Source organism: Syngnathoides biaculeatus, chromosome 5 (genome assembly GCF_019802595.1).
Source record: "Syngnathoides biaculeatus isolate LvHL_M chromosome 5, ASM1980259v1, whole genome shotgun sequence".
In the NCBI taxonomy this organism is placed as follows: Eukaryota; Metazoa; Chordata; class Actinopteri; order Syngnathiformes; family Syngnathidae; genus Syngnathoides; species Syngnathoides biaculeatus.
Genome location: NC_084644.1, coordinates 14,983,954 through 15,011,272, shown reverse-complemented (window position 1 = coordinate 15,011,272; position 27,319 = coordinate 14,983,954). Strand labels below are relative to the sequence as shown.

General features: G+C 42.6%; 1 protein-coding gene across 2 annotated transcripts in view; it reads right to left on the bottom strand.

The window, feature by feature from the left end:
* LOC133500670 (WD repeat-containing protein 26) overlaps positions 1 to 16,869 on the bottom strand; it is a 67,768-nt gene extending 50,899 nt beyond the window's left edge. Inside the window, exons 1-6 of one of the 2 annotated variants that reach the window (XM_061819673.1) lie at positions 16,085 to 16,867; positions 15,898 to 16,016; positions 8,140 to 8,239; positions 7,984 to 8,040; positions 2,000 to 2,136; positions 739 to 836 (exon numbers count right to left, since the gene is read on the bottom strand). In XM_061819673.1, coding sequence (XP_061675657.1) covers positions 739 to 836; positions 2,000 to 2,136; positions 7,984 to 8,040; positions 8,140 to 8,220 — 373 coding nt within the window. In that variant the 5' untranslated portion in view covers positions 8,221 to 8,239; positions 15,898 to 16,016; positions 16,085 to 16,867. Of the gene's footprint in view, positions 1 to 738; positions 837 to 1,999; positions 2,137 to 7,983; positions 8,041 to 8,139; positions 8,240 to 15,897 lie in introns of both variants that reach the window. The other variant, XM_061819672.1, reaches the window with a different exon arrangement.
* Between the last annotated feature and the right edge of the window lie 10,450 nt (positions 16,870 to 27,319).

The following is a 27,319-nucleotide window of genomic DNA, read 5'->3' as shown; positions in this document are numbered from 1 at the left end:
CTTCAGACACGGAAGCTCTTTTCGAAGAAGAGAACATCTCACAACCGAGTGAAGTGACCGGGGCAATATAACCTTATCGTTTCAAGCCAAATTTGGATAATATGCAGCTCACGGCCAAACCACCTCCGTGCGGTGGTGATAAAAACAACACTGCCAGCGAGCGACGACGACGCTGTGGCCAAACCGCCTCCCCGTCTAATGCACTTCTGCGTGGAGATGAGCCACCGCAGCAATGCTGAGCCGGCGACAAGGCCGGCGGCGATCCACAAGGCCTGTGGAGGCCGTCCTTCAGCAGCTGCTAAACGGAAGCCTTCCGATGGGCACATCAACACATTTAGCACTCCTGATTTACGGATTACGCCCCCACCAAACTATTGTGGTTTTTTTTTTTTAATAGCTGTATACACACCTATCTGTTATTTGGAACCCGCGAAGCTTTTGTCCTTTTTGTGTGGTGCAATCCATTTTTCACGATGAACTGGATCTTTTGGAAATATATGAAAGGGAATCCATCGTCCCGAGTGTTCGAGCAATATCCAGCAATAAAAAAGCCGGCATTTTAGCTAACACGAAGGAACAATGAGCCTACCTTCCAGCAGGTAAAACTAATATAAACAGACAAGACGGCAAATGGAAAAATAATGTAGAAAGCAGTAATGGCAAAATAAGCATGAACATCAGTCAACTGTAGAATGTACACCCTGTAAAGTTAGTGCGTGTGAGTCAGAGTGCACTCACACTGAAGTTTATCCAGCAGCTTTGTTCGGGATACAGTGCCTTTGCCTTCCCAGTCTGCTTTGGCTCGCAGGTCCTCAGAATGACTGCACATCAGGTACCTTGAAACCACACAATCAACTTTCTTAAGCCCGAGTGAATATTACTTTGAAAAAGGCAATGAAAAATGACTAGCTAAAATCGTATCGCGTATATTAATTTATTCTAACACTTTGACCCAAAACATAAGTGAAAAAAAATTAGAAAGGCAACACAAAATGGTTTTTAAAAGTTACAGTGGTGTCCTGAGATACAAGTTTAACTTGTTCTGCGATCACATTTGCATCTTAAATAACTGTTACCTCTAATCATCTTCACCACTAAAATGAATGGGAATTCCATTAATCAGGTCCAGGCTCCCTTGTCTTGCAATGTCTATTTTAATGAGGAAAAGTATTACTACAGAGTATTTTATTTTATAAAAACCAAGTCATGAACAGTTTATGTTTGCATCAATTGAAGGCAAACATATTCGTGAGCCTCCCTTGGCAACCAGGAGGTAATATAAGAAATAGCTAGCATTGAGGTGTCAAGTCATTATAAATTCCACCAGAACCAAAGGCAGTCATTGCCTCTTTGTAGGAGCCAATCATGAAACGGGAGGGGGGTGGGGGGTTGTCACAATAAGTAGAATTAACTCTGCTCAACACTTAGACATTAATATTGGGCTTTCTAGGGATAAAGGATATACAGTAAGTGTAATATAAATACAAATGTCTGTACTTTTATACTCAGTGCATATGTTGCTGCACTGTTTTCAATCTGTTGCTTAAAAGGTTAAAGCACCACGATATCCATCAATCCATTTTCCAAGCTGCTTGTACTTACAAGGGTCACTGGAGGGCTGGAGCCTATCCCAGCTAACGTCATGCAATATAGCATTAGCATTAGCATTAGGCGAGCAGACTAAGCTATGGTTGTTTTAAATACGCTGTAATTCTCTATGTTCTCTGTTTCATTTTAAAATAAACTTCAAATGGGTGTGGCATTAAAGAGCATGAAGCCTTTATTTTTTCAAGAATAATTCACTTTTTGCATAAGTGCTGTGTGAAGTGAGTTAAGTTCACTGCCGCCATAAAATGCTGGTGTCTGAAGTTGGTGCTCGTGAGTCAAAGAAAAAAAAAATTGCCAAATGATGGCTTGTAGAGTAACAAACTCAGGGCAGGTCACCCGTATGCCAAGACACCACTGAATTATTATTGGTAAGAACGATCGATGTACTGACCCACTCAGAATGTGGATGCGTTCTGTGTTATACTTGAGAGGGGTGAGTTCGGCTCTGAGAACCTGCAGGGCCTCCAAGACTTTACCATCTTCGAGGTATTCCAAATACTTTTGCTGCAGCAGGAGAAACTTCATGCGCTGCACAGTTACGAGTTAAGATAAAGACAGAAAAACTGTGACTACCACGTGCTCTGTATTCTGCATTACACAGTATGGCTAAAGCAAATTATCAATGAACATCACTGATGTAGACAACATTCATATAAAGTTCAACAATACAAAGGTTCTGTCACGTCTAGAGCTCTCAGCGTGGAGATAATGGTTTCTGAAAGTCAAGGTGTAAAAATTGCAACTACTGTTACGCTAACAACGTGACAAATGTCCACCATCCTTTGTCTGTGTGTGTGTCGGTGTAGGGAGGGGAGGAAGAAAAACAACAACATGGAAGGAGCACTTACAAGATCTAAAATCCTCTATAAATAAATGGGGAAAAAAACTATTACCAAAGTCATTACCTAGTCTACTGCTCACAGTGCTCTTCCTTCACATGAATAATGTTCCATTTGGGATATTTGAGTTTATACAGTAAGTGATGCCATTTGAAAAGTCACAGGGCATATGGAGACAAACAGCTGCAGTCACAATCACACCTTGGGGCAATTTAGAGTGTCCAATTAACTTGAAACCTATTAAAATATAATTAATCTGTTGTCCCCGATCCATCATGTTTTCTTTAAAGAATCGTACACATCATACAAATTCTGCCTGGGTAAACAAACGTGTGTAAAATTGTGTTTTCTCATTTACTAAATAAAGAAGAGCTGTGAATTTCAAAATAAGAGCATATAAATAAGACAGTATTAAGTGTTAAAATAAAGCGCTCAAAAAGTGACCAAAAAGTCAGATTACAGTTTCAAATTGTATATAATGACAAAGACAATTTTTTTTGGTCTGACAACTCAAATGCAACTGTTTGGCAACAATTGATATCATTAGTTTTGGAGGAAAAAAACAGGGAACCTTGCAAGGCTGAGAACACCATCCAAACCTTGAAATAAGTGGGTGAGGAATTCATGTGGGGTTGTTCTGCTACAACAGGACATATGGCATCATGAGGAAAGGACATACTGAAGTAACAGTTAAGTTAAAGCTAAGGCACAAATGGGCCTTCCTAATGGACAATGACTTGAAGAAAACGGCCAAACTGGTTAAAAAGTGGCTTTAAGATAAAGTCAATGTTTTTGAGTTGCCGAAACATCCCCCTGACTCCAATTCTATTGAAAATAAATGGGCAGACCTGAAATGGCATGTGCGACCAAGGCAGCCTACAATGTTCCCTCTAATTTTTTTATGACTGAGCAAACACACTAACCCCCTGAGCGATCCCTTTGACCACTAAGAGCAACATCAGACGTGTCATCCATTGAAGTTACATGTCTTATTAAAACAATCAGATTACATTCCCATCAGAAGGCTTTATTAAGAACAATTTTATGTTTTTGCAAACTTACAACAAAAATGTCAACAAACTTTCATTCTTTTAACTAAACAAAAAATACATTGCTAACCAAGACCACCAAGCCAACACCAAGAAAAACAGCCGTCGATATGATTGTGAATTTAAAAAAGAAATTTGGAAGCAGGCAATGTATAATTTAGTTGGTGAGGGGAAATCCACTGGTTTGCATTAACAATGTATCCAATAGGTCATGTAATATGTACTCTATTTTGAAAATGTGATGTTAAATCCTGTCTCATTTAATAGTGTTTTGAGAAGATTTTTATCAACAATTGTGAATTTTCAGGGGCGCTGCCATTTTTGCAAGTTACATGACCTACGTGTGTGAATGTGACATGTTACGTGCCGCAACAAAAGCTCGATTACATGGGACACCATTTGTGCATACACAGCCGTGAGCAGCATAGCTCCGGGGCTCGGCCGAGCTGTGAGCCTGCTCCACAGCGAGCTGTGCTGCTCACGGGTGTGTATGGAAGTATTCCTCTGTCTTCCCGATCAACCATGCGGCCGAGCCGCTCACGGCTGTGTATAGAAGAACTCCTCCGTCTTCCCGATCAACTGAGCGGACAAGCTGCTCAGGGCTGTGTATGGAAGTATTCCTCCATCTTCCCGATCAACCGATACTGCTATTTCTTCATCATATGAGGATAAATCCGAGAAATCAGCACTGGGCATAAATGGTGTCCCATGTAATCGAGCCTTTGTTGTGGCACGTAACAAGTCACATCCGCAAATGTAGGTCATGTGACTCACGAAAATAGCAGCGCCCCTGAAAATTTGTAATTGTCAATAAAAATCTTCCCAAAACACAATTAAATGAGAGAGGATTTGATATCACATTGTCAAAATAGAGCACATATTACATGACCTATTGGATACATTGTTAATGCAAACCAGTAGATTTCCCCTTTAATGATTGCATTCACAATATTCTTTTGTGGTGCTTGCTGACAAGAGAATGATGCTCCCAAACAGTTGGATGGAGGAAAATTATTTTGCTCCCTGTATTTAAAATATAAGAACTAGCTTTTTGTGGACTGTATTCTGTGCTTTCAGCCATTAAGAAGGTGTGCCAAGGTGGAACTTTAACATTACTAGTTCAGTGATTGATCTATCACATTGAATGATTGAATTAAAGACATAACTTTTGCAACGTTAGCTTTCTGGTATACTTGGGTACTTTGCCATGTGATTGTGAATTTGTTGAAGTGACAGCAGAGATGCATTCCCTGTTGATGGCTAGAAGAACATTGTCAATGAGAATTTCAACTTGCTCCAGGTTCGATTTGTTCACCTGTGTCCGCTCGTTCCTTTTCTCGTTAGCGCGCTCCCTCAACGAAGTACCAATCCCAATTTCCAAATTACATCTGCGTCTAATACTAATTGCTTTCAAATGACTTTTGTGGAATGTGACAGTTGAGGTACACCAGCTTCCATTCTATTCACACATTTTCTTCTGTAAACTTCTACTTCGGCTTCACAACATTTTTCGGACCAGACCTTTCTCGCTCGAACAAGAGACTCTCTTCCAGTTTCACCACTTTTTCTTCGATTTCCACATACTTCAACAGTCATTGCATCTTAAAATATGAGCATTTCTTTTCTTTACTTTCACCACAAGGGTGAACATAAGTAGTGTGTCTCGCTTGTCTTCAATCTACTATGCGCAGACCAACAGACTCAACAACGGTGGCAGAATGCATGTAAGGACGGTGTCTTTGTAAACGTCGGTTGATGGGCTGTTTAAATACGTACAATGCCTTGTGAAAGTATTTGGCCCCCTTGAACTTTTCAAGCTTTCGCCACATTTCAGGCTTCAAACAAAGATGTAAATTTTTTATTTTTTGTCAAGAAACAACAAGTGGGACACAATCGTGAAGTGGAATGAAATTTATTGGATATTTTATACTTCTTTAAACAAAAAAAACCCTGAAAAGTGGCACGTGCAATATTATTCTGCCCCTTTACTTTCAGGGCAGCAAACTCACTCCAGAAGTTCAGGGAGGATCACAAGTGTCCATATAAAAGCACCTGCTCTGTGATAATCTCAGGGTTCTGTTTCAAGTGCAGAAAGCATCATGAAGACCAAGGAACACATCTGGCAGGTCCGAGATACTGTTGTGGAGACATTTAAAGCCGGATTTGGATGTAAAAGATTTCCCATGCTTTAAAAATCTCAAGGAGCACTGTGCAAGCAAACATATTGAAATGGAAGGAGTATGAGACCACTGCAAATCTACCAAGACCAGTCCCTCTAAACTTTCACATTGAACAAAGAGAAGGCTGATCAGAGATGCAGCCAAGAGGCCCATGAACCTGGATGAAATGCAAAGATCTACAGCTGAGGTGGGAGAGTCTGTCCATACGACAACAATCAGTCGTAAACTGCACAAATCTGACCTTTATGGAAGAATGGCAAGAAGAAAGCCACTTCTCAAAGATATCCAACAAAAATTCTATTTTAAGTTTGCCACAAGACACCTGGGAGACACACCTGACCTGAGACTGGGATGGAGATTTATCTTCCAACAGGATAATGATCCAAAACATAAAGCCAAATCTACAATGGAATGGTTTACAAATAAACTTATCCAGGTGTTCGAATGGCCAAGTCAGAGTCCAGACCTGAATCCAATCAAGAATCTCTGGGCAAAGCTGAAGACTGCTGTTCACAAACGCTCTCCATACAACCTCACTGAACTCGAGCTGTTTTGCAATGAAGAATGGGCAAGAATTTCAGTCTCTCAATCTGCAAAACTGATAGAGACATACCCCAAGCGACTTGCTGCTGTCATTGCAGCAAAAGCTGGCGCTACAAAGTATCAATGCAAGGGGCCCGAACAATATTGCACACCCCATTTTTCAGGAATTTATTTGTTAAAAAGTTTGAAATCCATCTATCCATTTTCCTTGCCGTTTATCCTCACGAGGGTCGCGGGAAGTGTGGGAGCCTATCCCAGCTGTCAATGGGCAGGAGGTGGGGTACACCCTGAACTGGTTGCCAGCCAATCACAGGGCATATGGAGACAAACAGCCGCACTCACAATCATACCTAGGAGTAATTTAGAGGGTCCAATGTTGCATTTTTTTGGGAGGAAAGTGGGAGGAAACCGGAGTGCCCGGAGGAAACCCACCCAGGCACAGGGAGAACATGCAAACTCCACACAGGCAGGTCCGGGATTGAACCCGGGACCTCAGAACTGTGAGGCCAACGCTTTACCAGCTGCACCACTGTGCCGCAAAAAGGTTTAAAATATCCAAGAAATTTCATTACACTTCACGATTGTGTCCCAGTTGTTGTTGATTCTTGACAACAAATTCTTTTACATCTATGTTTGAAGCCTGAAATGTGACGAAAGTTTTAAAAGTTCGAGGGGGCATAATACTTTCACAAGGCACTGTATATGGTGGATGTAGTTTTCAGTCGTGTTTTCCAAATATTTTATAATTCGAACAGTACATCGCAGTACACCACTGCATCACATTGCAAAATGGCACAAACTGAATAGTTTTATGTATTGCACTTTTTTTTGGAGTGCAACGCAGAATGTCTGTGCACAGAAACCACATCAGTAATGCGCAAATGCACACGCGTGCAGTTTAGAGGGAACATTGGCGCTCTGCAAACTTGTCTCAGTTACATCAGCTCTATCAGGAAGAATGCACCAAAACGAACGGCATTATTGTCAGAAGCTTGTGGAAGGAGATCTTAAATATTTGTTCGAAGTCGTACAGTTTAAAAGCAATGGTATGAAATACCAAGGAAATGTATGTAAACTTTTGATTTTGATGAAAGTAATGAACATTTCTAAAATATTTTCTTTTATTAGTCTCGCAATTAACAAATACAAATAATTTTGGTTATCCCAATTGCCCTAAAATAGGTAAAAAGATTTAATGTCAGACAGTAGCGGGATAAAAAAAATCTGTAGTGTATGTATGTATACTTCTCCTTTGACCTGTATAGACAACAAATCAGAATCATATCCATGGACAATATACAGTATAGTCTGTATTGTGTTTGTTGTGTGTATTTATGTTTTTGGAACGTGGGATTAAGACAGAATATGCAGATAAAACCCACAGAAGCACAGAGAGAACAACCAAATGCTACATGAAAAGGTCCAAGAGAGCAGAATCTCTGACTGTAAGGTAGATGCGCTAACTAGAAGCACTACCACACTCCCCATGTCACAAAAATGTAATACATGTTACAAATGAACATCTGAAACTTTGCTTCAAAATCTGCGATTGAGAAACTGAAGAGACAGAGTGCATTGTGGGCAAGTTTAGCAAAATATGTAAATCATGGTGTGCAAACATACAATTATGCTAATTTGGTATGTGATTGATCAATTATGGAGTTCAAACACTACACGCACACAGTATGAAGCTATGCCCTGCAGTTTTAACATAAGAGGAAAAGGTTTGCGCTTAAGGTGAGTTGGCAGTTTGGGGATACTCACCACTACAGCAGTATGATAATGCATCAATGCCTTCAGCTCATTTAGGTCACTCTCAGCCTGTAGAAAGGTAAAAGCAAATGGCAAATACAATCATTTACAGTGTAGTTGTACTCACGGGACCAGCATTAATAAATGCAATAAATGACTTGATTCAACCTTGTCCCACTCTCCTTCCATTACATGATTTCGAAACTTTGTGGCAGATGGATGCTCCAGCCTGCAGCCAGACTCTTGCATAAGGAGGTCCACTGTCTGACTGTAAACAATATGTCACAGAGTATAAAATCAATTCACATCATTGACCTGGGACTATACGCCCTCTCATAATTTGAGACATTCTGTTTGAAGGGGCTGTTTTTGCTCAATCACCGCAAAAAGAGCTGATTATTTTTCACTTAAATGAAGACATTTTGTCCCAAAAATAAGGGAGAAAAAATCTGGCAATGAGTACAGTGTATGAGAAACAATAGGCCCGCCAAGGTGAGGATGCGTCTTCATCTTGTCCGTTTTGTTGTTGTTGTATGCAGTAGTGTACTGCGATGTACCGCTAGAATTGTAAAATATTTGTTAAAACACGACTGAAAACTACATCCACTATATACAGTGACTTGGGAAAGTATTCTGCCCCCTTGAACTTTTCAACCTTTCGCCACATTTCGGGCTTCAAACATAAAAGATACAACATAAAAAAATTTCATCAAGAATCAACAACAATGGGACACAATCCTGAAGTGGAACGAAGTTTATTGGATATTTTTAACTTTTTTAACAAATGAAAACCTGAAAAGTCGGGCGTGCAATATTATTCGGCCCCCTTGCATCAATACTTTGTAGCGCCACCTTTTGCTGCAATTACAGCTACAAGTCGCTTGGGGTATGTCTCTATCAGTTTTGCACATCAAGAGACTGAAATTCTTGCCCATTCTTCCTTGCAAAACAGCTCGAGCTCAGTGAGGTTGGATGAAGCAGTGGTGCAGTTGGTAAAGCGTTGGCCTCACAGTTCTGAGGTCCCGGGTTCAATCCCAGACCTGCCTGTGTGGAGTTTGCATGTCCTCCCTGTGAGATTTTAGAGGGACGGCCAGATCTTGGCAGATTTGCAGTGGTCTGATACTCCTTCCATTTCAATATCATTGCTTGCACAGAGCGCCTTGAGACGTTTAGAGGTCGGGAAAACATTTTGTATCCAAATCCAGCTTTAAACTTCTCCACAACAATATCTCGGACCTACCTGGTGTATTCCTTGGTCTTCATGATGCTCTCTGCACAAACAGAACCCTGAGACTATCACAGAGCAGGTGCATTTATACAGAGACTTGATTACACACAGGTGGATTCTATTTATCATCATCAGTCAACATTGGATTATTCAGAGATCCTCAACTGAACTTCTGGAGATAGCTTGCGGCACTGACAGTAAAGGGGCCAGATAATATTGCACAGCCCACTTTTCAGTTGTTTATTTGTTAAAAAAAGTGTGAAATATCCAATCCAACCAATTTCGTTCCACTTCACAATTGTGTCCCTTATTTTAGTTTAATTTTACATCTTTATGTTTGAAGCCTGAAATGTGATGAAAGGTTGAAAAGTTCAAGGGGGCCGAATACTTTCACAAGGCACTGTAACTTTTTAGAATTATAAACTGTAAGCACCGGGTACTTCTGGGTGGAAGAAAGTGACTGACTTCTACCGATCTGAAGTGAAAAATCAACTCAAATGGAGGGTTGCACGGCCCATAATCAATCTTAGTTTATTTACCTGTTGAAATGTAAAATAGGTGCAGTGTTCCATTGCCCTTGGAAACAATTTATCTCATCTTTTTGACGGCTGCCTAATTACATTCAAACTATGTCAGAAGAGAAGACTAAAATCATCTTTCAAGCCATCTACTCAAGTTTTCTAAAGTGCTTGGTAAAATGACGTCTTGGGCTTTCTTTCCTTGTGGTGCAATCGGATATTGCTTGAGTTTTTGCTTCCCTGCACTAAAAACCTCACATCCAATTATATTTGGATCTTGTGTACAACGCAAATAACAAAAGAAGACAATGATGTGCAAGTCCTTTTCAACCTCATTTTGATGCTTGCAAGATGTTCCAAATGAGCTGAGACAGGGGCATGTTAACTACTATTTTAGATCATCTTTCAATTGCGCAAACTCACTGCTTGTGAAGTTAGAATACTTGTGTTCCAAAGAGGTATTGTTTTAGCTTTCCTCAACTTTGCCTCTTTTGTCACCCCTGGCCCAGCTTATTTTTACACATTGTAGGCATCAAATTATCCATATCCATCCATCCAGGCAGCCATTTTCTTAGCCGCTTATCCTCACAATGAACTATGAACGGGCAGGAGAAAGGGTACACCCCGAACTGGTTGCCAGCCAATCGCAGGGCCCATAGAGACAAAAAGCTGCACTCAAAATCGCACCTAGGGGCAAATTAGTGTCCAATTAATGATGCATGATTTTTGGGATGTGGGAGGGAACCAGAGTGCCCGGAGAAAACCCACGCAGGCACGAGGAGAATTTGCAAACTCCACACTGGGAGGGCCAGGATTGAACCCGGGTCCTCAGAACTGTGAGGGTAACGCTTTCCAGCTCCGCCTCTGTGTTGCCTGAATATATGGAAACGACAAAAATTAATGTCCATCAGTTTGAACATTAAATGTCTTTGTACTGCATTCAATTGAATATAACTCTCTCGCATCCCGTACAGTGCAGATGCTTTTTTTCTTGCTCTTAGAATTAGAAGCAGTGACTCCTGAATACTTTTAAACCCGTGGAATTGTATTTTTCTTTAATTTGTGGATAATTTCATCATTACATGAGCGTGGCTTGCTAATTAGCACAAGCCTGGTTTTCGCAAAAAGACCAGCCATCAAGATGCTGCACTCCTCTACTGAGGACTATCACAGACTACTGCAGAGGATCTCAATTTTGGAATCAAAAATCTACGATCTTGAAGTCTATGTGGATGCAAATGGTCAGTCAGGGAATTAAATCACTCTACCCAGAGTTCATACACTTCCAGAGAATCAAATTTCCATGATTTTCCAGGTACTCAATACAAAATTCAATGGCTAATATTGGATTGACTGATTGTGGTCGACAGCAATATTTCAGATACAGTGAAGAAAAGTATTTGAACACCCTGCTATATTGAAATTTCTCTCACTTAAAAATCATGGAGGGGTCTGAAATTTTCATTGTAGGTGCATGTTCCACTGTGAGAGAGATAATCTAAACAGAAAAATTCAGAAATCACAATGTATGACTTTTGTAACGATTTATTTACAGCTGAAAATAAGTATTTGAACACCTGAGAAAACCAATGTTAATCTTTGGTACAGTAGCCTTTCTTTGCAATTACAGAGGTCCAACATTTCCTGTAGTTGTTCACTAGGTTTGCTCACAGTGCAGGAGGGATTTTGGCCCACTCCTCCACATAGATCTCTCGATCAAACAGGTTTCTGGGCTGTTGCTGAGAAACACGGGCTTTCAGCTCCCTCCAAAGATTTTCTATTGGGTCTGGAGACTGGCTAGGCCACGCCAGAACCTTGATATGCTTCTTACGGATCCACTCCTTGGTTTTCCTGGCTGTGTGCTTCGGGTCATCGTCATGTTGAAAGACTCAGCCATGAGCTATGTTCAATGCTCTGACTGAGGGAAAGAGGTTGTTCCCCAAAATCTCACAATACATGGCCGCGGTCATCCTCTCCTTAATTCAGTGCAGTCGTCCTGTCCCATGTGCAGAAAAACAACTCCAAAGTTATGATGCTACCACCCCCATGCGTCACAGTAGGGATGATGTTCTTGGGATGGAACTCATCATTCGTCTTCCTCCAAACACAGTTTGTGGAATTGTGACCAAAAAGTCCCATTTTAGTATCATCTGAGCACAAAACTTTCTCCCATGACTCTTCTGTATCATCCAAATGGTCATTAGAAAACTTAAGACATGATGTCTTAGTGTATTACCAACAATCACCCTGGAAACAGTGGTCCCAGCTTTTTTCAGGTCATTGAGCAAGTCCTGTCTTGTAGTCCTGGGCTGATTCATCACCTTTCTAAGGATCATTGAGACCACACAAAGTGATATTTTGCATGGGGCTCCACTCTGATTGCGATTGACCGTCATGTTTAGCTTCTTCCATTTTCTAATGATTGCAACAACAGTGGACCTTTTTTCATCAAACTGGCAATTTCTCCATAGCCCAATCCAGCCGTGTGGAGCTGTACAATTTTGTCTCTGGTGTCTTTGAACAGCTCTTTGGTGTTGGCCATGTTACAAGTTTGAGTCTTACTGATTGTATGGGGTGGACAGGTGTCTTTATGCAGCTACTGACCTCTCACAGGTGCATCTGATTCAGGATAATACATGGAGTGGAGGTAGACTTTTAAAGGCAGACTAACAGGTCTTTGAGCATCAGAATTCTAGCTGATAGACAGGTGTTCAAATGCTTATTTGCAGCTGTATCACACAAATAAATCGTTAATGAATGACCAGGAAGTGGCAATGATGAGTCAGGGGGAAGTTAGAAAGGCACTGAACAGGATGAAAAATGGAAAGACATTTGGTCCTGATGACATACCAGTGGAGGTATGGAAGCGATTGGGTGATGTGGCTGTGGAGTTTTTGACCATCTTATTCAATAGAATTCAAGAGAGAGAGAAGATGACAGAAGAATGGAGGAAAAGGGTGCTAGTTCCCATTTTTAAGAACAAAGGCGATGTTCATAACTGTGGAAACTATCGGGGAATAAAGATGATTAGCCACACAATGAAGTTATGGGAAAGAGTCGTGGAGGCTAGAATCAGGACAGAAGTAAGTATCTGCGAACAACAGTATGGTTTCATACCTAGAAAGAATACCACAGATGCATTATTTGCCTTGAGGATGCTTGTTGAAAAGTACAGAGAAGGTCAGAAGGAGCTACATTTTGTCTTTGTAGACCTACAGAAAGCCTATGACAGAGTACCAAGAGAGGAATTGTGGTACTGCATGCGCAAGTCTGGTGTGGCGGAAAAGTATGTTAAAATAGTACAGGACATGCATGAGGGCAGCAGAACAGCAGTGAGATGTGCCGTAGGTGTGTCAGAAGAATTTAAGGTGGAGCTTGAACTGCATCAGGGATCCACGCTGAGCCTCTTTCAATTTCCTGTGGTAATGGATAGGCTGACAGATAAGGTTAGACTGGAATCCCATTGGACCATGATCTTCGCAGATGATATTGTGATATGCAGTGAAAGCAGGGTGCATGCAGAGGAGCAATTAGAAAGATGGCTGTATGCACTGGAAAGGAGTGGAATGAAGATTAGCCGAAGCAAAACTGAATACATATGTCTGAATGAGAGGGGCGGAGGACAAAGAGTGAAACTCTAGGGAGAAGAGATAGCGAGGGTGGATGACTTCAAATATTTGGGGTCAACAATACAGAGCAATGGTGAGTGTGGTAAGGAAGTGAAGAAACTGGTACAAGCGGCATGGTACAGTTGGCGGAAGGTGTCTGGTGTTCTATGTAACAGAAGAGCCTCCGCTAGGATGAAGGGTAAAGTTTAAAAAACAGTGGTGAGGCCAGCCATGATGTACGGATTAGAGACGGTGGCACTGAATAAACAACAGGAAGCAGAACTGGAGGTAGAAAAAATGAAGATGCTGAGGTTCTCGCTTGGTGTGAATGGGTTGGATAGGGTTACAAATGAGCTCATGAGAGGGACAGCCAAAGTTGGATGTTTTGGAGACAAGGTTAAAGAGAGCAGACCTAGATGGTTTGGACATGTTCAGAGGTGAGAGAGTGGGTATATTGGTAGAAGGGTGCTGGGGTTGGAGCTGCCAGGCAAAAGAGCAAGAGGAATACCAAAGAAAAGCTTGATGGATGTTGTGAGGGAGGACATGAGGACAGTAGGAGTTAGAGAGGAGGATGCACAAGATAGGCTTAGATGGAAAAAGATGACATGCTGTGGCGACCCCTAATGGGACAACCCAAAAAAAAAAAAAAAGTTTAGGTCCTGAATACATGAAAGACATGCTTACGAAATACAAACGCATTAGAGCTCTAAGATCGACTGACTCAGGTCAAATAGTGGAGCGCAGAGTCCAAAGCAAACAGTGAATCAGCATCAAGCCATTACGCTCCATACAAACGGAAGGGGTTGCAAATAGAGGTGACATCAGCCCCAAGTGTTAATGTTTTGGAAACTTTTTTTCTCATGCTTTTTAGAATATTTCCCATTTCAATGATATTTCTTCCACTGTACGCCATTTTTAATTGTAATTTTTTTCTTTCCTTTTTTATACATATTTTTAGTTGTCATTTTGATTGCTTTTCACCCTGTTTCACATTTTATTTCTTTGTATTCAAATCCTTTTTATTATGTAAAGCACATTGAGTTACCTAGTGTCTGAAATGCACTATATAAATAAATTTTCTTCCAAGTTATTCCAGAGCGGTACAATAACCTATTGGTAATATAGGTATCAATGAGCAAAAACTGTAATAAAAGCTGGATAAAAAGGAAAACACCTGAAAATTAATCAGTTAGAATGACATGATAATTGTTTCACATAGTTGTGTTTTACTTTTATAGCAACTTTAGTCAATTTTGGTTGACTCAAAAATTGAAACCTTCAAATTTGAAGACTGTACTGTATTTATACAATGTAAATGCTCCATAGAGAAGTACTGAATTGGATTTCTTTGGTCATTGTGTGTATATCTGATATGATGGGAGGTAGGGGAGGCTAATGAAGCTGGACCCCCCCCCCCCCCTGCCCTTACCATACAGTTACTAGGCAAAAAGACATCCATCCAACAGTTTTCTTAGCCGCTGATGGGTCGCGGGGAATGCTGGGGCCTATTCCAGCTGTCAACGGGAAGGAGGCGGGGTACACCCTGAACTGGTTGCCAGCCAATTGCAAGGCACAACGAGAAAAACAGCAGTGCGCACAATCACACATAGATTCTGCAAACTATGCACTTGCGGCACAATGAAAATGATCAAAGATTCACTGTCCAGAGCACAACCTAATTTCACGGAACAACAACACAAAAACAATGAAAAACAACTGATGCAGAAAACACAGACGACCAATAATTACCGCGTGGCGGCACGGTGGATGCAGCTGCAGAGCATTGGCCTAACAGTTCTGAGTACCAGGGTTCAAATCCCGGTCCCGAGTTTGCATGTTCTCCCCGTGCCTGCATGTGTTTTCTACAGGCACTACGATTTCCTCTCACATCCCAAAAACATGCAAGAGACTCTAAATTGCCATTATGTGTGATTGTGAGTGCGACTGTTTGTCTCTATGCGTGCTGTGATCGGGTGGAAACCAGTTTAGGGTGTACGCTGCTGCCTGCCCGATGATAGATGGGATTGGGTCCGGCACTCCTGCGAACCTCCTAAGGATAAACGGCTGAGAAAATGGATGGATGGATAGACATAATTACGGCATGTACGACATACCGCTAGGTAAGCCAACTACAGTGCAGCTGCAAATATTCAAATTATGATATTGTACTGAGGCAATTTAAAGTCGGTATCACTCAATTCAACAATCATGTGGCATCTATTACAGTATTATTATGAATCTTGATAACCAAATAAATAATGTTAACACGTGTGGGGGGGGGGGTACGTTTAAAACTGTGGACCTCCCGCCATTTTTTTTTTTTCATATGGTCTCAAATCGGTCCATATGTTCTTACATTCCTGAACATTCAGATATGGATTTCACAGACGGAAGACGTACAAGTGTATGGTGAGGACTGAGGCTGACGGCGCATTCGTCCTGCTGACGTTACTAAGACCTTTTGTCGTTTGGGAAGATGGTACTGTACTTCAGTTTGCTGTATTTTCCTCTCTCAATAGTTGTATCTGTCATGACGATGCCACAAGTATGTAGTCCATCTGAGTTGACTTACTTGAGCCCCAAATGGTGCAAATGTTGTCCAATGAGCCTGACGACGTCTTCCTCGGACGGAGACAAGCGCTTCTTCTTCTTGACGTCGCCCGAGCTGTTATTGATGTTGTTGGACGTAGGCTGGGCTGACACAAGTCCGTTCGAGTGAGCTGCCCCGGCGACAGCGGCGGCGGCAGACGACGACTCACCGTTGTGGCTAAGAGACTCTTCAGGGTCTAGCTCCCGCGTCGCCCCGTTAGCCTGCATGCTAGCACCGTTTGTCTGCCGACAACAAACAGAAGGAAGGACGGCGGAAAAGCGCAGGAACTACAAAACCACCGGCAACACCGCAGACGGGCCCACTGACCCAGATGCAGCTAGAACTGTGATCGAGTCTGCTGCGACAAAAACAAAACAAATGGGAGAATTGCTCTCTGAGGACTAACAGACGACGGGGACAGTTGCTTCTAGCGCCACATTTTGCGGAATTTCGTCGTATTCGGGGCTGTCATGTAGCGTTGAAGTTGTTGCTTATTAAAGCTGCTTGTTGTTGTTGCTGCCAGACAGCTGCAACCTTGCTCTGGATTTACGCAGTGACGTCAGCGGAAATTCCTTCATGTCTTTTTGGGCGTGCAGCGTCGCCACCGGGAGGGCGGGAGCGTGCCTGAACCCTCTCGGCGACGATTTACCACCCCCAATTACTGTTAGTAACTTAGAGGACACTTCAAGGGTAGCCACAACGGACGAAATTAATGATTAAACAAAAATATTAATAACTGCCAGCTTTCCAAGATAACATGGATATTTGACTTCTAAAGGCGTCAGTGGTAGCGAATTCAATTACATGTTTGGAGATTAGGCAATGTTAATTTGAAAATAGCATCCATTGCAACGCTGGGAGAAAGTGTACTTAAAGGAAGACTCTCCCCCAAAATTCATATGTACAATAAACCCTCCAATGTGAAGTAATATTATTATATATATTTTGAACATTAATTGAAAATAAAGAACATATTTGAAATCCAAGCAAAATCTGGATATCTGCCAACTTTCAGAGCCAAAAGAGGAAGAAACATCCTTGACTCCGCCCCTGACATCTCCAGTGCTAGCATTACAGACCATTCCTTCTAGCTAAGCCAAGATGCCGACTTGTTCTGCAGCAAAACTGAGAAAACGCACCCAAATTAGTCCTTCTTTAACCTCCTGTGGGGTCAGCCTGACAGGATAAGGCTGTGTCTGTTACAGTTGAGGCCCATTCGTCAGCGGGGAAATTTGCACACATTTAATCATTACTGGTTAATAGCCTCTCGTGCTGGTACGGTAAAGCAACATATGTTATGAGGCGCAGCTGTTCAATCCCGGACTTCCGTGTGTGGAATTTGCATGTTATCCCCGTGTCTGCGTGTGTGTAAACTTGCCTCCTGCCCGTTGACAGCTGGGATAGGCATTCCTGAGACTCGTGCGGCTAAGAAAATTAATGGTTGGATTTATACGTGTAAGCACACAACACTTCCCGGTTACTATTTACGGCGATGTGCGCATGCAAACCCCCCAAATCTCCACCACTGGTCGAACGTGAAAAGTAACATTTTGGGAAGGAAAAAAAAAAAGTCTGATAGTATAATCTCGACATTGAAACCAACTCCTCACAAAAGCATCAAATCTCCACAGTCCATATAATGGGCCTGTTATTGTTGTCGTCAACACCATGCTCCTCCCGACACATCGACTTCTGCCTGTGTGCATTCTGGCTCAAACGCTTGAACATTGTACATTGTTATTTTTGTTTTGTTTTCTCAATGGCGGAGGTAGTAATAGCACGGAGCATTGACTTGCTGTTACACTCGCTTTGTTGGCTCTGAGCACACAACACTTTCTGGTTACTATTTACAGCGATCCGCGCGTGCACCCGTTTTTTCTTCATCCCTTCGTCCTTCGAGTCACCGTGGTAAACTCTGGAAGACTTGGGCGTGGGTTCGGTTCCCACTCAGTGACACTGTGAGTGCGAGTGGTTGTCTGTCTCTATACATGCCCTGCGACTGACTGGCACCAGTTCAGGTTGGAGTCAGTCTACTTTTCCCATAACTTAATTGTAAGTCTGATCAACTTAACTCCCCAATACAGACTCTTTCCACAAAATAAGAATACAGTCTTCTTATTTTCCCTTTGGCTTGTCCAGTTAGGCGTCACCTTAGCATGTCATCTTTTTCCATCCAAGCCTATCTCCTGTTCCCTCATGTCTTCCCTCACAACATCCATCAACCTTCTCTTTGGTCTTCCTCTCGATCTTTTGCCTGGCAGCTCCATCCTGAGCACCCTTCTACCAATATATTTACTCTCTCGCCTCTGGACATGTCCAAACCGTCAAAGTCTGCTCTCTCAAACCTTGTCTCCAAAACATCAAACTTTGGGTGTCCCTCTAATGGGCTCATATCTAATTCCTATCCAACCTGCTCACTCCTAGCAAGAACCTCAACATCTTCATTTCTGCCACCTCCAATTCTGCTTCCTGTTGTCTTTTCATTGACACTGTCTCTAATTCGTACATCATGGCCAGCCTCACCACTGTTTTTTAGACTTTGCCCTTCATCCTAGCAGAGATTCTTCTGTCACATAACACACCAGACACCTTCCGCCAGCTGTTCCAACCTGTTTACACCAGTTTCTTCACTTCCTTACCACACTCACCATTGCTCTGGATTGTTGACCCTAAGTATTTGAAGTCGTCTACCCTCACTATCTCTTCTCCCTGGAGCCTTGCTCTTCCCCCTCCACTCCTCTCATTCACGCACATATATGAGCTATCTTGCTTTCACACCAGACATATCGTTTTGCATTGTGGCCAAAAAGTTCGAATTTGGTTTCATTTGACCAGAACACCTTCTTCCATGTGTTTGGTGTGTCTCCCAGGTGGCAGACTTTAAACAAGACTTTTTATGGATATCTTTGAGAAATGGATTTCTTCTTGCCACTCTTCCATAAAGGCCAGATTTGTGCAGTGTACGGCCGATTGTTGTCCTACAGACAGACTCTCTCACCTCAGCTGTAGGTCTCTGCAATTCATCCAGCAGGATCATGGGCCTCTTGGCTGCATCTCTGATCAGTTTTCTCCTTGTTAACGGTGAGAGTTCAGAGGTACGGCCAGATCTTGGCAGATTTGCAGTGGTCTGATACTCCTTCCATTTCAATATGATTGCTTGCACAGTGCTCCTTGAGAAGTTTAATGCTTTGGAAATCTTCTTGTATTCAAATCCGGCTTTAAACTTCTCCACAACAATATCTCGGACCTGCCTGGTGTGTTCCTTGGTCTTCATGATGCTCTCTGCACTTCAAACAGAACCCTGAGATTATCACAGAGTAGATGCATTTATATGGAGACTTTTTTTACACAGGGGGAATCTATTTATCATCATCAGTCAACATTGAATCATTCAGAGATCGTCAGTGAACTTCTAGAGTGAGTTTGCTGCACTGAAAGTAAAGGGGCCGAATAATATTGCAAGCCTCACTTTTGAGGTTTTTATTTGTTAAATAAGTATAAAATACCCAATAATTTTATTTCCACTTCACGATTGTGATACTTGTTGTTGATCTGTCCATCAATCCATTATTTACCGCTTTTCTGGGTCAGGTCGTGGGGGAAGTAGCTTCAGCAGCGATACTCAGACTTCCCTTTCCCGAGCCACTTCTTCTGGAGGGATCCCGAGGCATTCCCAACCCAGCCAAGAGACATAGTGTCTCCAGCATATCCTGGGTCGTCCTCGGGGTCTCTTTCGGGTGGAACATGCCCGGAACACCTCACCAGGGAGGCGTCCAGGAGGCATCCGAATCAGATGCCCCAGCCAGCTCATCAACCTCCTCTCAGTGCGCAGGAGTAGCGCCCCAACACTGAGCCCCTCCCGGATGACCGAGCTTCTCACGCTATCTCCAAGGGAGAGCCCGGACACCCTGCGGAGGAAACTCATTTCGGCCGCTTGTATCCGGGATCTTGTACTTTCGGTCACGACCCACAGCTCATGCCCATCTGTGACGGTAGGAATGTAGATCGACTGGTAAATTGAGAGCTTCGCCTTTTGACTTAGCTCCCTCTTGACCACAACAGACCAATACAAAGTCCGCATCACTGCAGACACTGCACCGATCCGTCTGTCGATCTCTCTCTCCAATCTTCCCTTAATTGTGAACAAGACCCCAAGATACTTGAACTCTTCCACTTGGGGAAGGATCTCATCCCCAACCTGGAGAGGGCATGCCATCCTTTTCCAACTGAGGATTGTTGGAGGACACTTTTTCCTCCGCGTCTTTGTCTAATTTCGGGTAGTAAGAATGTTGGTTATCCAAATACAGGCTGGAGACAATGAACAGTTTCTTCAAAGCTTTTACTTACAGAATATTCCAGGGACAAATGAGTGACAGACAATGGCTGTAGCAGATCCCTAGTGCAAAGATACAGAGGACTTACAGCATTCCCATACTATCAGCAGGGTCCGCATCACAAACGTATGAAAGGAAAATAAAGAGCATCACAATAGAACCGCATCATAAAATAAGAACATCACAAACTATCTTCATCATAATGACTCATAATGACTAAACCAGTTCTAGCTGGTAATAACTGGCACATTCCTATGCCCTGGTCTCTCCAGTAAGGTTAACTGATGATTTGGCATGTCTGAGCAAAAGATACGCAACAATAAAGATCCAATAAAGATACACTAAAAGATACACATCAATTGAGATACACTTCAAGATACACTAAAAGATACACATCAATAAAGATACACTTCAAGATACACTAAAAGATACACAAAATAAAGATACACTTCAGGACCATAGTCTTGGATTTGGAGGTATTGATTCTCATCCCAGCTGCTTCCCACTCAGCTGCGAATCGCTCCTGTGAGAGCTGGAGATCACGGGTTATTGACGCCAACAGAACCACATCATCTGCAAAGAGCAGAGATGTGATGCCGAGGCCACTAAACCGGACACACTCTACACCTCGGTTGCGCCTAGAAATTCTGTCCATAAAAGTTATGAACAAAATTGGTGACAAAGGGCAGCCTTGGCGGAGTCCAACTCTCACCGGAAACGAGTCCGACTTATTGCCGGGAATGCAGACCAAACTCTGACAGCGGTCGTACAGGGACCAAACAGCTCGTATCTGGGGCTTTGGTACCCATACTCCCGAAGAACCCCCCACAGGGCTCCCCGAGAGACACGGTCGAATGCCTTATCCAAGTCCACAAAACACATGTAGGCTCGTTGGGCAAACTCCCATGCACCCTCGAGGATCCTGCTGAGGGTGTAAAGCTGGTCCACTGTTCCACGGCCAGGATGAAAACCACATTGCTCCTCCTGAATCTGAGACCCGACTTCCCGATGGACCTTCTTCTCCAGCACCCCTGAGTAGACCTTACCAGGGAGGCTGAGGAGTGTGATCCCTCTTTAGTTGGAACACACCCTCTGGTCACCCATCTTGAAAAAAGGGGGACCACCACCCCAGTCTGCCAATCCAGAGGCACTGTCCCCAATGTCCACGTGATGTTGCAGGGGCGTGCCAACCACCACAGCCTTATCCTCATTAGGGTTGCAGGCAAGCCGGAGCCTATCCCAGCTATCTTAGGGAAAGAGGTGTGGTACAACCTGAACTAGTCTCCAACCAATCGGAGGGATTGTTATTATTATCATTGTTAAGGAATTCATTACTATGTTAGTTGTCATGACAAAAGTATATCATTACTACCATAGTTGCCGTTAGGATTGTTTTATCATGTGTTTGTTTCTGTTACTCTTAGTCTGAATTGTTCTCTTTGTGAGCTGTGTGCGTGTCTTGAAGTGTGACCCAGTGACACCTGGGAGGCGATGCCCCCCTGCCAACCTCAAGCTGATACTCCTGAACACTGGGAAGCGATGTCTCCATCCTGGCCTCAGCATGTTTCCCTTCTGATCTTAAGCAGATACTCCTCAACACTCGGATGACAGTGGCAGTCTGAAGGAGCGCACTCACACAGTGTTTCTCTCGATCTGTCCCTCGCGAGAAAGACAATCTTGGTTGGTTTGAGTTCACTCTCTACAGTCCTCAGCCTTGTCTTAGCTGTTTTTCTAGGAACATCTCTGACAATCATCCAGCCATCCATTTTCTGTACTGATTTATCCTCACCATGTTTGCCACTGTGCTGGAACCTATCTCAGCTATCTTCATGCGTGAGACTGGCGAATCCCTGATCTGGTCACAAGCCAGTGACGCACACGCGCACGTGCAAACACACACACACACCCATACACACACACACCACACACACACACACACCACACACACACACACACACACACACACACACACACACACACACACACACATTCCCACTTCAGGACAATTTAGTTTTCAATCAACCGACCCTGCATGTTTTTGGGATTTAGGAAGAAACTGGAGTACTTGGAGAAAACCCACAGAGCCATGGGGAGGACATGTTCACTCCACACAGGCGGGGCTAGGATTTAAACCGTGGTCCTCAGAACTACAGTGAAGAAAACAAGTTTTTCAACACCCAACTATATTGCAAGTTCTCCCACTTTGAAATCATGGAGGGGTCTGTAATTTTCATCATAGATGCATGTCCACTGTGAGAGATAATTAAAAAAGAAAAAAACAGAAATCACAATGTGTGATTTTTTTAAACGATTTATGTGTGTGGTACAGCTGCAAATATGTATTTGAACACCTGTCTATCAGCTAGAATTCTGACCCTCAAAGACCTGTTAGTCGGCCTTTAAAAGTCCACCTCCACTCCATGTATGATCCTGAATCTGGTGCACCTTTGAGGTCGTTAGCTGCATAAATACACCTGTCCACTCCATACAATGAGGAAGACTGAAACTTGTAACATGGCCAAGACCGAAGAGCTGTCCAAAGACACCAGAGACAAAATTGTACAACTCCACATGGCTGGAAAGGGCTACGGAGAAATCGCCAAGCAGGTTGGTGAAAAAAGGTCCACTGTTAGAAAATGGAAGAAGCTAAAGATGACGGTCAATCTCAATCGGAGTGAAGCCCCATGCAAGATATCACCTCGTGTTGTCTCAATGATCCTTAGAAAGGTGAGGAATCGGGGCAGGACTACAGGACAGGACTTGGTCAATAACCTGAAAAAAGCTAGGACCACTGTTTCCATGGTGACTGTTGGTAATACACTGAGACGTCATAGTTTGAAATCTTGTATGGCACATAAGGTTCCCAAGCTTAAACCAGCACATATCAAGGCCCGTCTTAAGTTTGCCAAGGACCGTTTGGATGATACAGAGGAGTCATGGGAGAAAGTTTTGTGGTCAAATGAGACCAAAATGGAACTTTTTGCTCATAATTAAATGAACCGTGTGTGGAGGAAGACGAATGATGTGTTCCATCCCAAGAACACCATCCCTACTGTGAAGCATGGGGGTGGTACCATCATGCTTTGGGGGTGTTTTACAGGAAGACTGCACTGCATTAAGAAGTCGATGACCGCGGCAATGTATTATGAGATTTTGGGGAACAACCTCTTTCCCTCAGTCAGAGCATTGAAGATGGCTCGTGACCTTGTCTTTCAACATGACAATGACCCGAAGCACACAGCCAGGAAAATCAAGGAGTGGATCTGTAAGAAGCATATCAAGGTTCTGGTGTGGCCTAACCAGTCTCTAGACCTACACCCAATAGAAAATCTTTGGAGAAGCTGAAACTCCGTGTTTCTCAGCAACAGCCCACAAAACCTGTCTGACCTAGAGAGGATCTGTGTGGAGGAGTGGGCCAAAATCCCTCCTACAGTGTGTGCAAGTCTGGTGAACAACTACAGGAAATGTTTGACCTCTGTAATTGCAAACAAAAAGGCCACTGTACCAAATATCAACATTGGTTTTCTCAGGTGTTCAAATACTTATTTACAGCTCTATCACACAAATAAATCGTTAAAAAAATCATACATTGGTATTTCTGGATTTTTCTTTTTACAAGTTTCAGTCTTCCTCTTTGTATGGGGTGGACAGGTGTATTTATGCAGCTAACGACCTCAAAAGTGCACCTGATTCAGGATAATACATGGAGTGGAGGTGGACTTTTAAAGGCCGACTAACAGACACATAAATCGTTAAAAAAAATCACACATTGTGATTTCTGTTTTTTTCTTTTTAATTTATCTCTCTCACAGTGGACATGCACCTATGATGAAAATTTCAGACCCCTCCATGATTTCTAAGTGGGAGAACTTGCAATATAGCAGGGTGTTCAAATACTTATTTTCATCACTGTACTCTCCCCTACCATTACTTTACAGACAGTAACTTTCAGATTACGTTGTCTGCACAAGGTGTCATTAACCTGCAAGGTTCTACTTCCGTTCGTGTAGGACATCATATGCTCCTGGTTCCTCTGGAAGAAAATCTGCACCATATGTTCTGCCAAATTCTTTTCCTGGATGCCAAACTCAGACATCACATCTTCATCACCAACTTCTTTCACCAACATGTCCATTAAAATCTTCAACATCTCTCTCTCTCTTCACCTCCAAGACATTCATTCATTGTCCGTACCACTTATCCTCACTAGGGTCACGGGCATGCCTATCCAAGCTGTCTTCGGGTGAGGAAGGGTGCACTCTCAACTGATTTCCACGCCCTCACAGACCTCAAAGACATTCTTAGCTAATTCTTCCTTAAAAATAACCCCTTCTCAAATTCTCTTCCCATCGACACCATGTTAAAAACATTTCTTTCTGCCCACAAAATCTCATTCCACCCCTTCATCTTTGACCCACAGTAGCTGAATTTCTACTCACCCTGTTGATGAAAGGCGCCGGTGGTGAACATTGTTAACCCTGGCCACGACTGATCTGATATGGAATTCTTTGGATGTTTCAAGACAAATGCCCCTCCAGACGCAACCCTCTGCATTTCTCCGGGCATGGGACTGGTCACCAGTTGTTAGTGGCCACAATGGAAATCAAAGAAAACCATCCATCCCTCTCTACATCCATTTTCTGAGCTGCTAATCCTCACGAGGGTCGTGGGAGTGCCAGCTCAGAAAATGGATGGATGGGTTGAATCCCCACTGTTAGTTCATTCATCCATAGTCAGGCCATCATTGTAGCAGCAGCACAGATTAGTAATGCCACTGTGACTATGTCAAGCCACCTGGAAAATAAGTGTTATTGTCAATTGATCTGATTTTTTTAGAGCCAAACTTTGAACTGGAAGAATTAGGATTATGGTATTCAAATACATCTGGAAATACAAACCGAATTCTAAGGACGTTGGGACGTTGCATGACACAAAAACAGAACACAATGATTTACAAGTCACGTTAAACCTGTAGGGCATTTAATCGAATACACTACAAAAACAATATATTTAATATTCCAACTGATGAACTATTACTTTTAGCAAATAATCATGAACTAATTTTATGGCTGCTCCACGTTCCAAAAAAGATGGGACAGGATCTTTAAGAGTGTGCAAATCATGAAAGCTGTTTTTTTCTTGTCGGCTTTTCTGAGAATTTACTGCACTTACGGGTAGTTAACAGTTACGGATCCCTTGACGTTTCAATTATCGAGCCCTTGCTCATCAGGGACTTCCATGTAGTCCCTCCTGAGGCCTTGGGGCCGCAGTTCCTTGTCCACGTAAATGACTTCTTGTGTGCTAGACTCTGCTTTGTATTTGACCTTGCCTTTTTTCCTTCACGATTGTCCTACTGTTGCCTGCCTGGACCAGCTGCCTGTGTACTAACCCCAGACTGAGTAAACCTCCTGCTGGAACGGTATCTTCTCTCCAGAGTCCCGCACTATTTTGGGTCCAACCACTTGTTCTGCCCTTGAAAACATGTTTTTCCAAAACCTATATGTACCTTTCACAAATGTGTTACTCATGTTATTGGGACTAACACAACCCCATACCATCACAGATGCTGGCTTTTGAACCTTGCGTCCAGAACAGTCCGACTGATTATTTTCCTCTTTGGGCCAGAGGACACAATGTCCACAATTTCCAAAAACAAGTTGAAATTTGGACTGGTCGGACCACAGAACACATCCACTTTAATCAGTCCATTATAGGTGAGCTCGGGTCATAGGACCTGGCGGCATTTGTGGGTGTTGTTGATGAATGGCTTATGCTTTGCATAGTATAGTTTTAAGTTGCACTTACGGATGTGGCGCTGAACTGTATTTACTGACATGGGTTTTCTAAAATGGTAACATTTACACATTGATGTTGAGTTTTGAAGCAGTACCGCCTAAGGGATCGAAGGTCACGGGCATTCAATGCTGGTTTTTGGTCTTGCCTCTTACATCCAGCGATTTCTCCAGATACTCTGAAGCATTTGATAGAATGGACCATAGATGATGAAAATGATAAAATGATAACTTCCTTGCAATTGTACATTGAGGAACATTTTCTTCGGGGCCATTTCTGGGTGTTCTTGACAAATGGCTTTTGGTTTGCATCGTAAGAGTTTTAAGTTGCATTACTATGAATGTAGCGATCCTGAAGGATCAAAGGTCACGAACATTCACTGTTGGTTTTCCTCTTTGACACTTACATGCAGTGATTTCTCCGGCTTTTCTGAACTTGTTGATTTTTGGAGCCATAGATGATGAAAGAGATTCATTGGAATTATACGTTAAGGAATATTGTCCTTGAATTGTTCGATTATTTTCTCATGCACAAAGAAATGAACCTTGCCCCATCTTTGCTTGTGAATGACCAAGAAATTCAGGGAAGGTCCTTTTATATTCAATCATGGCACCCACCTGTTCCCATTTAGCCTGTTCACCTGTGGGATACCCCAAACAGGTATTTGATGAGCATTCGTTAACTTTCTCAGTCTTTTGTGCCACCTGTCTCAGCTATTTTGGAATGTGTTACACCCATAAAATTCTAGGTTAAAGATTATTTTGTAAAAACAATCTTTCTCAGTTTGAGAAACATCTTGTTTTTTTTAGGGTACACAATGAAATATATGTTGAACATTATTTGTAAATCATTGAACATTATTTCTAAATCATTGTATTCTATTTTTATTTGTGTCCAACACAATGTCCCAACTTCATTGGAATTGAGTTTGGAATGACAAGCATAATTGTCTAAGCAACTGACCTTTATTATAATTTGTGGCTCTGAAACAAATACCGGCAGTTACATTAGTTGGCAGCAATGTTCCCTCCAAGCTACGCAACTGCACATTTGCACAATTGTTGCACACAGCGCAGAGGAAAACAGATTCAGCGCAGTGAACTACAGCCTTTTTTTTGTTTGTTTTTTTCAAACACGGCAGCACACTGGCTCTCACAAAGAGTTGCTGCTAGGCGACACCACTGATCTAAAAAAAAAAAAAAAAAAAAAAAAAAAAAAAAAAGCTTGGAGAGCGGCATACACTTAGAGCACTATGTCGATTGGACAAAGCCAGTTGG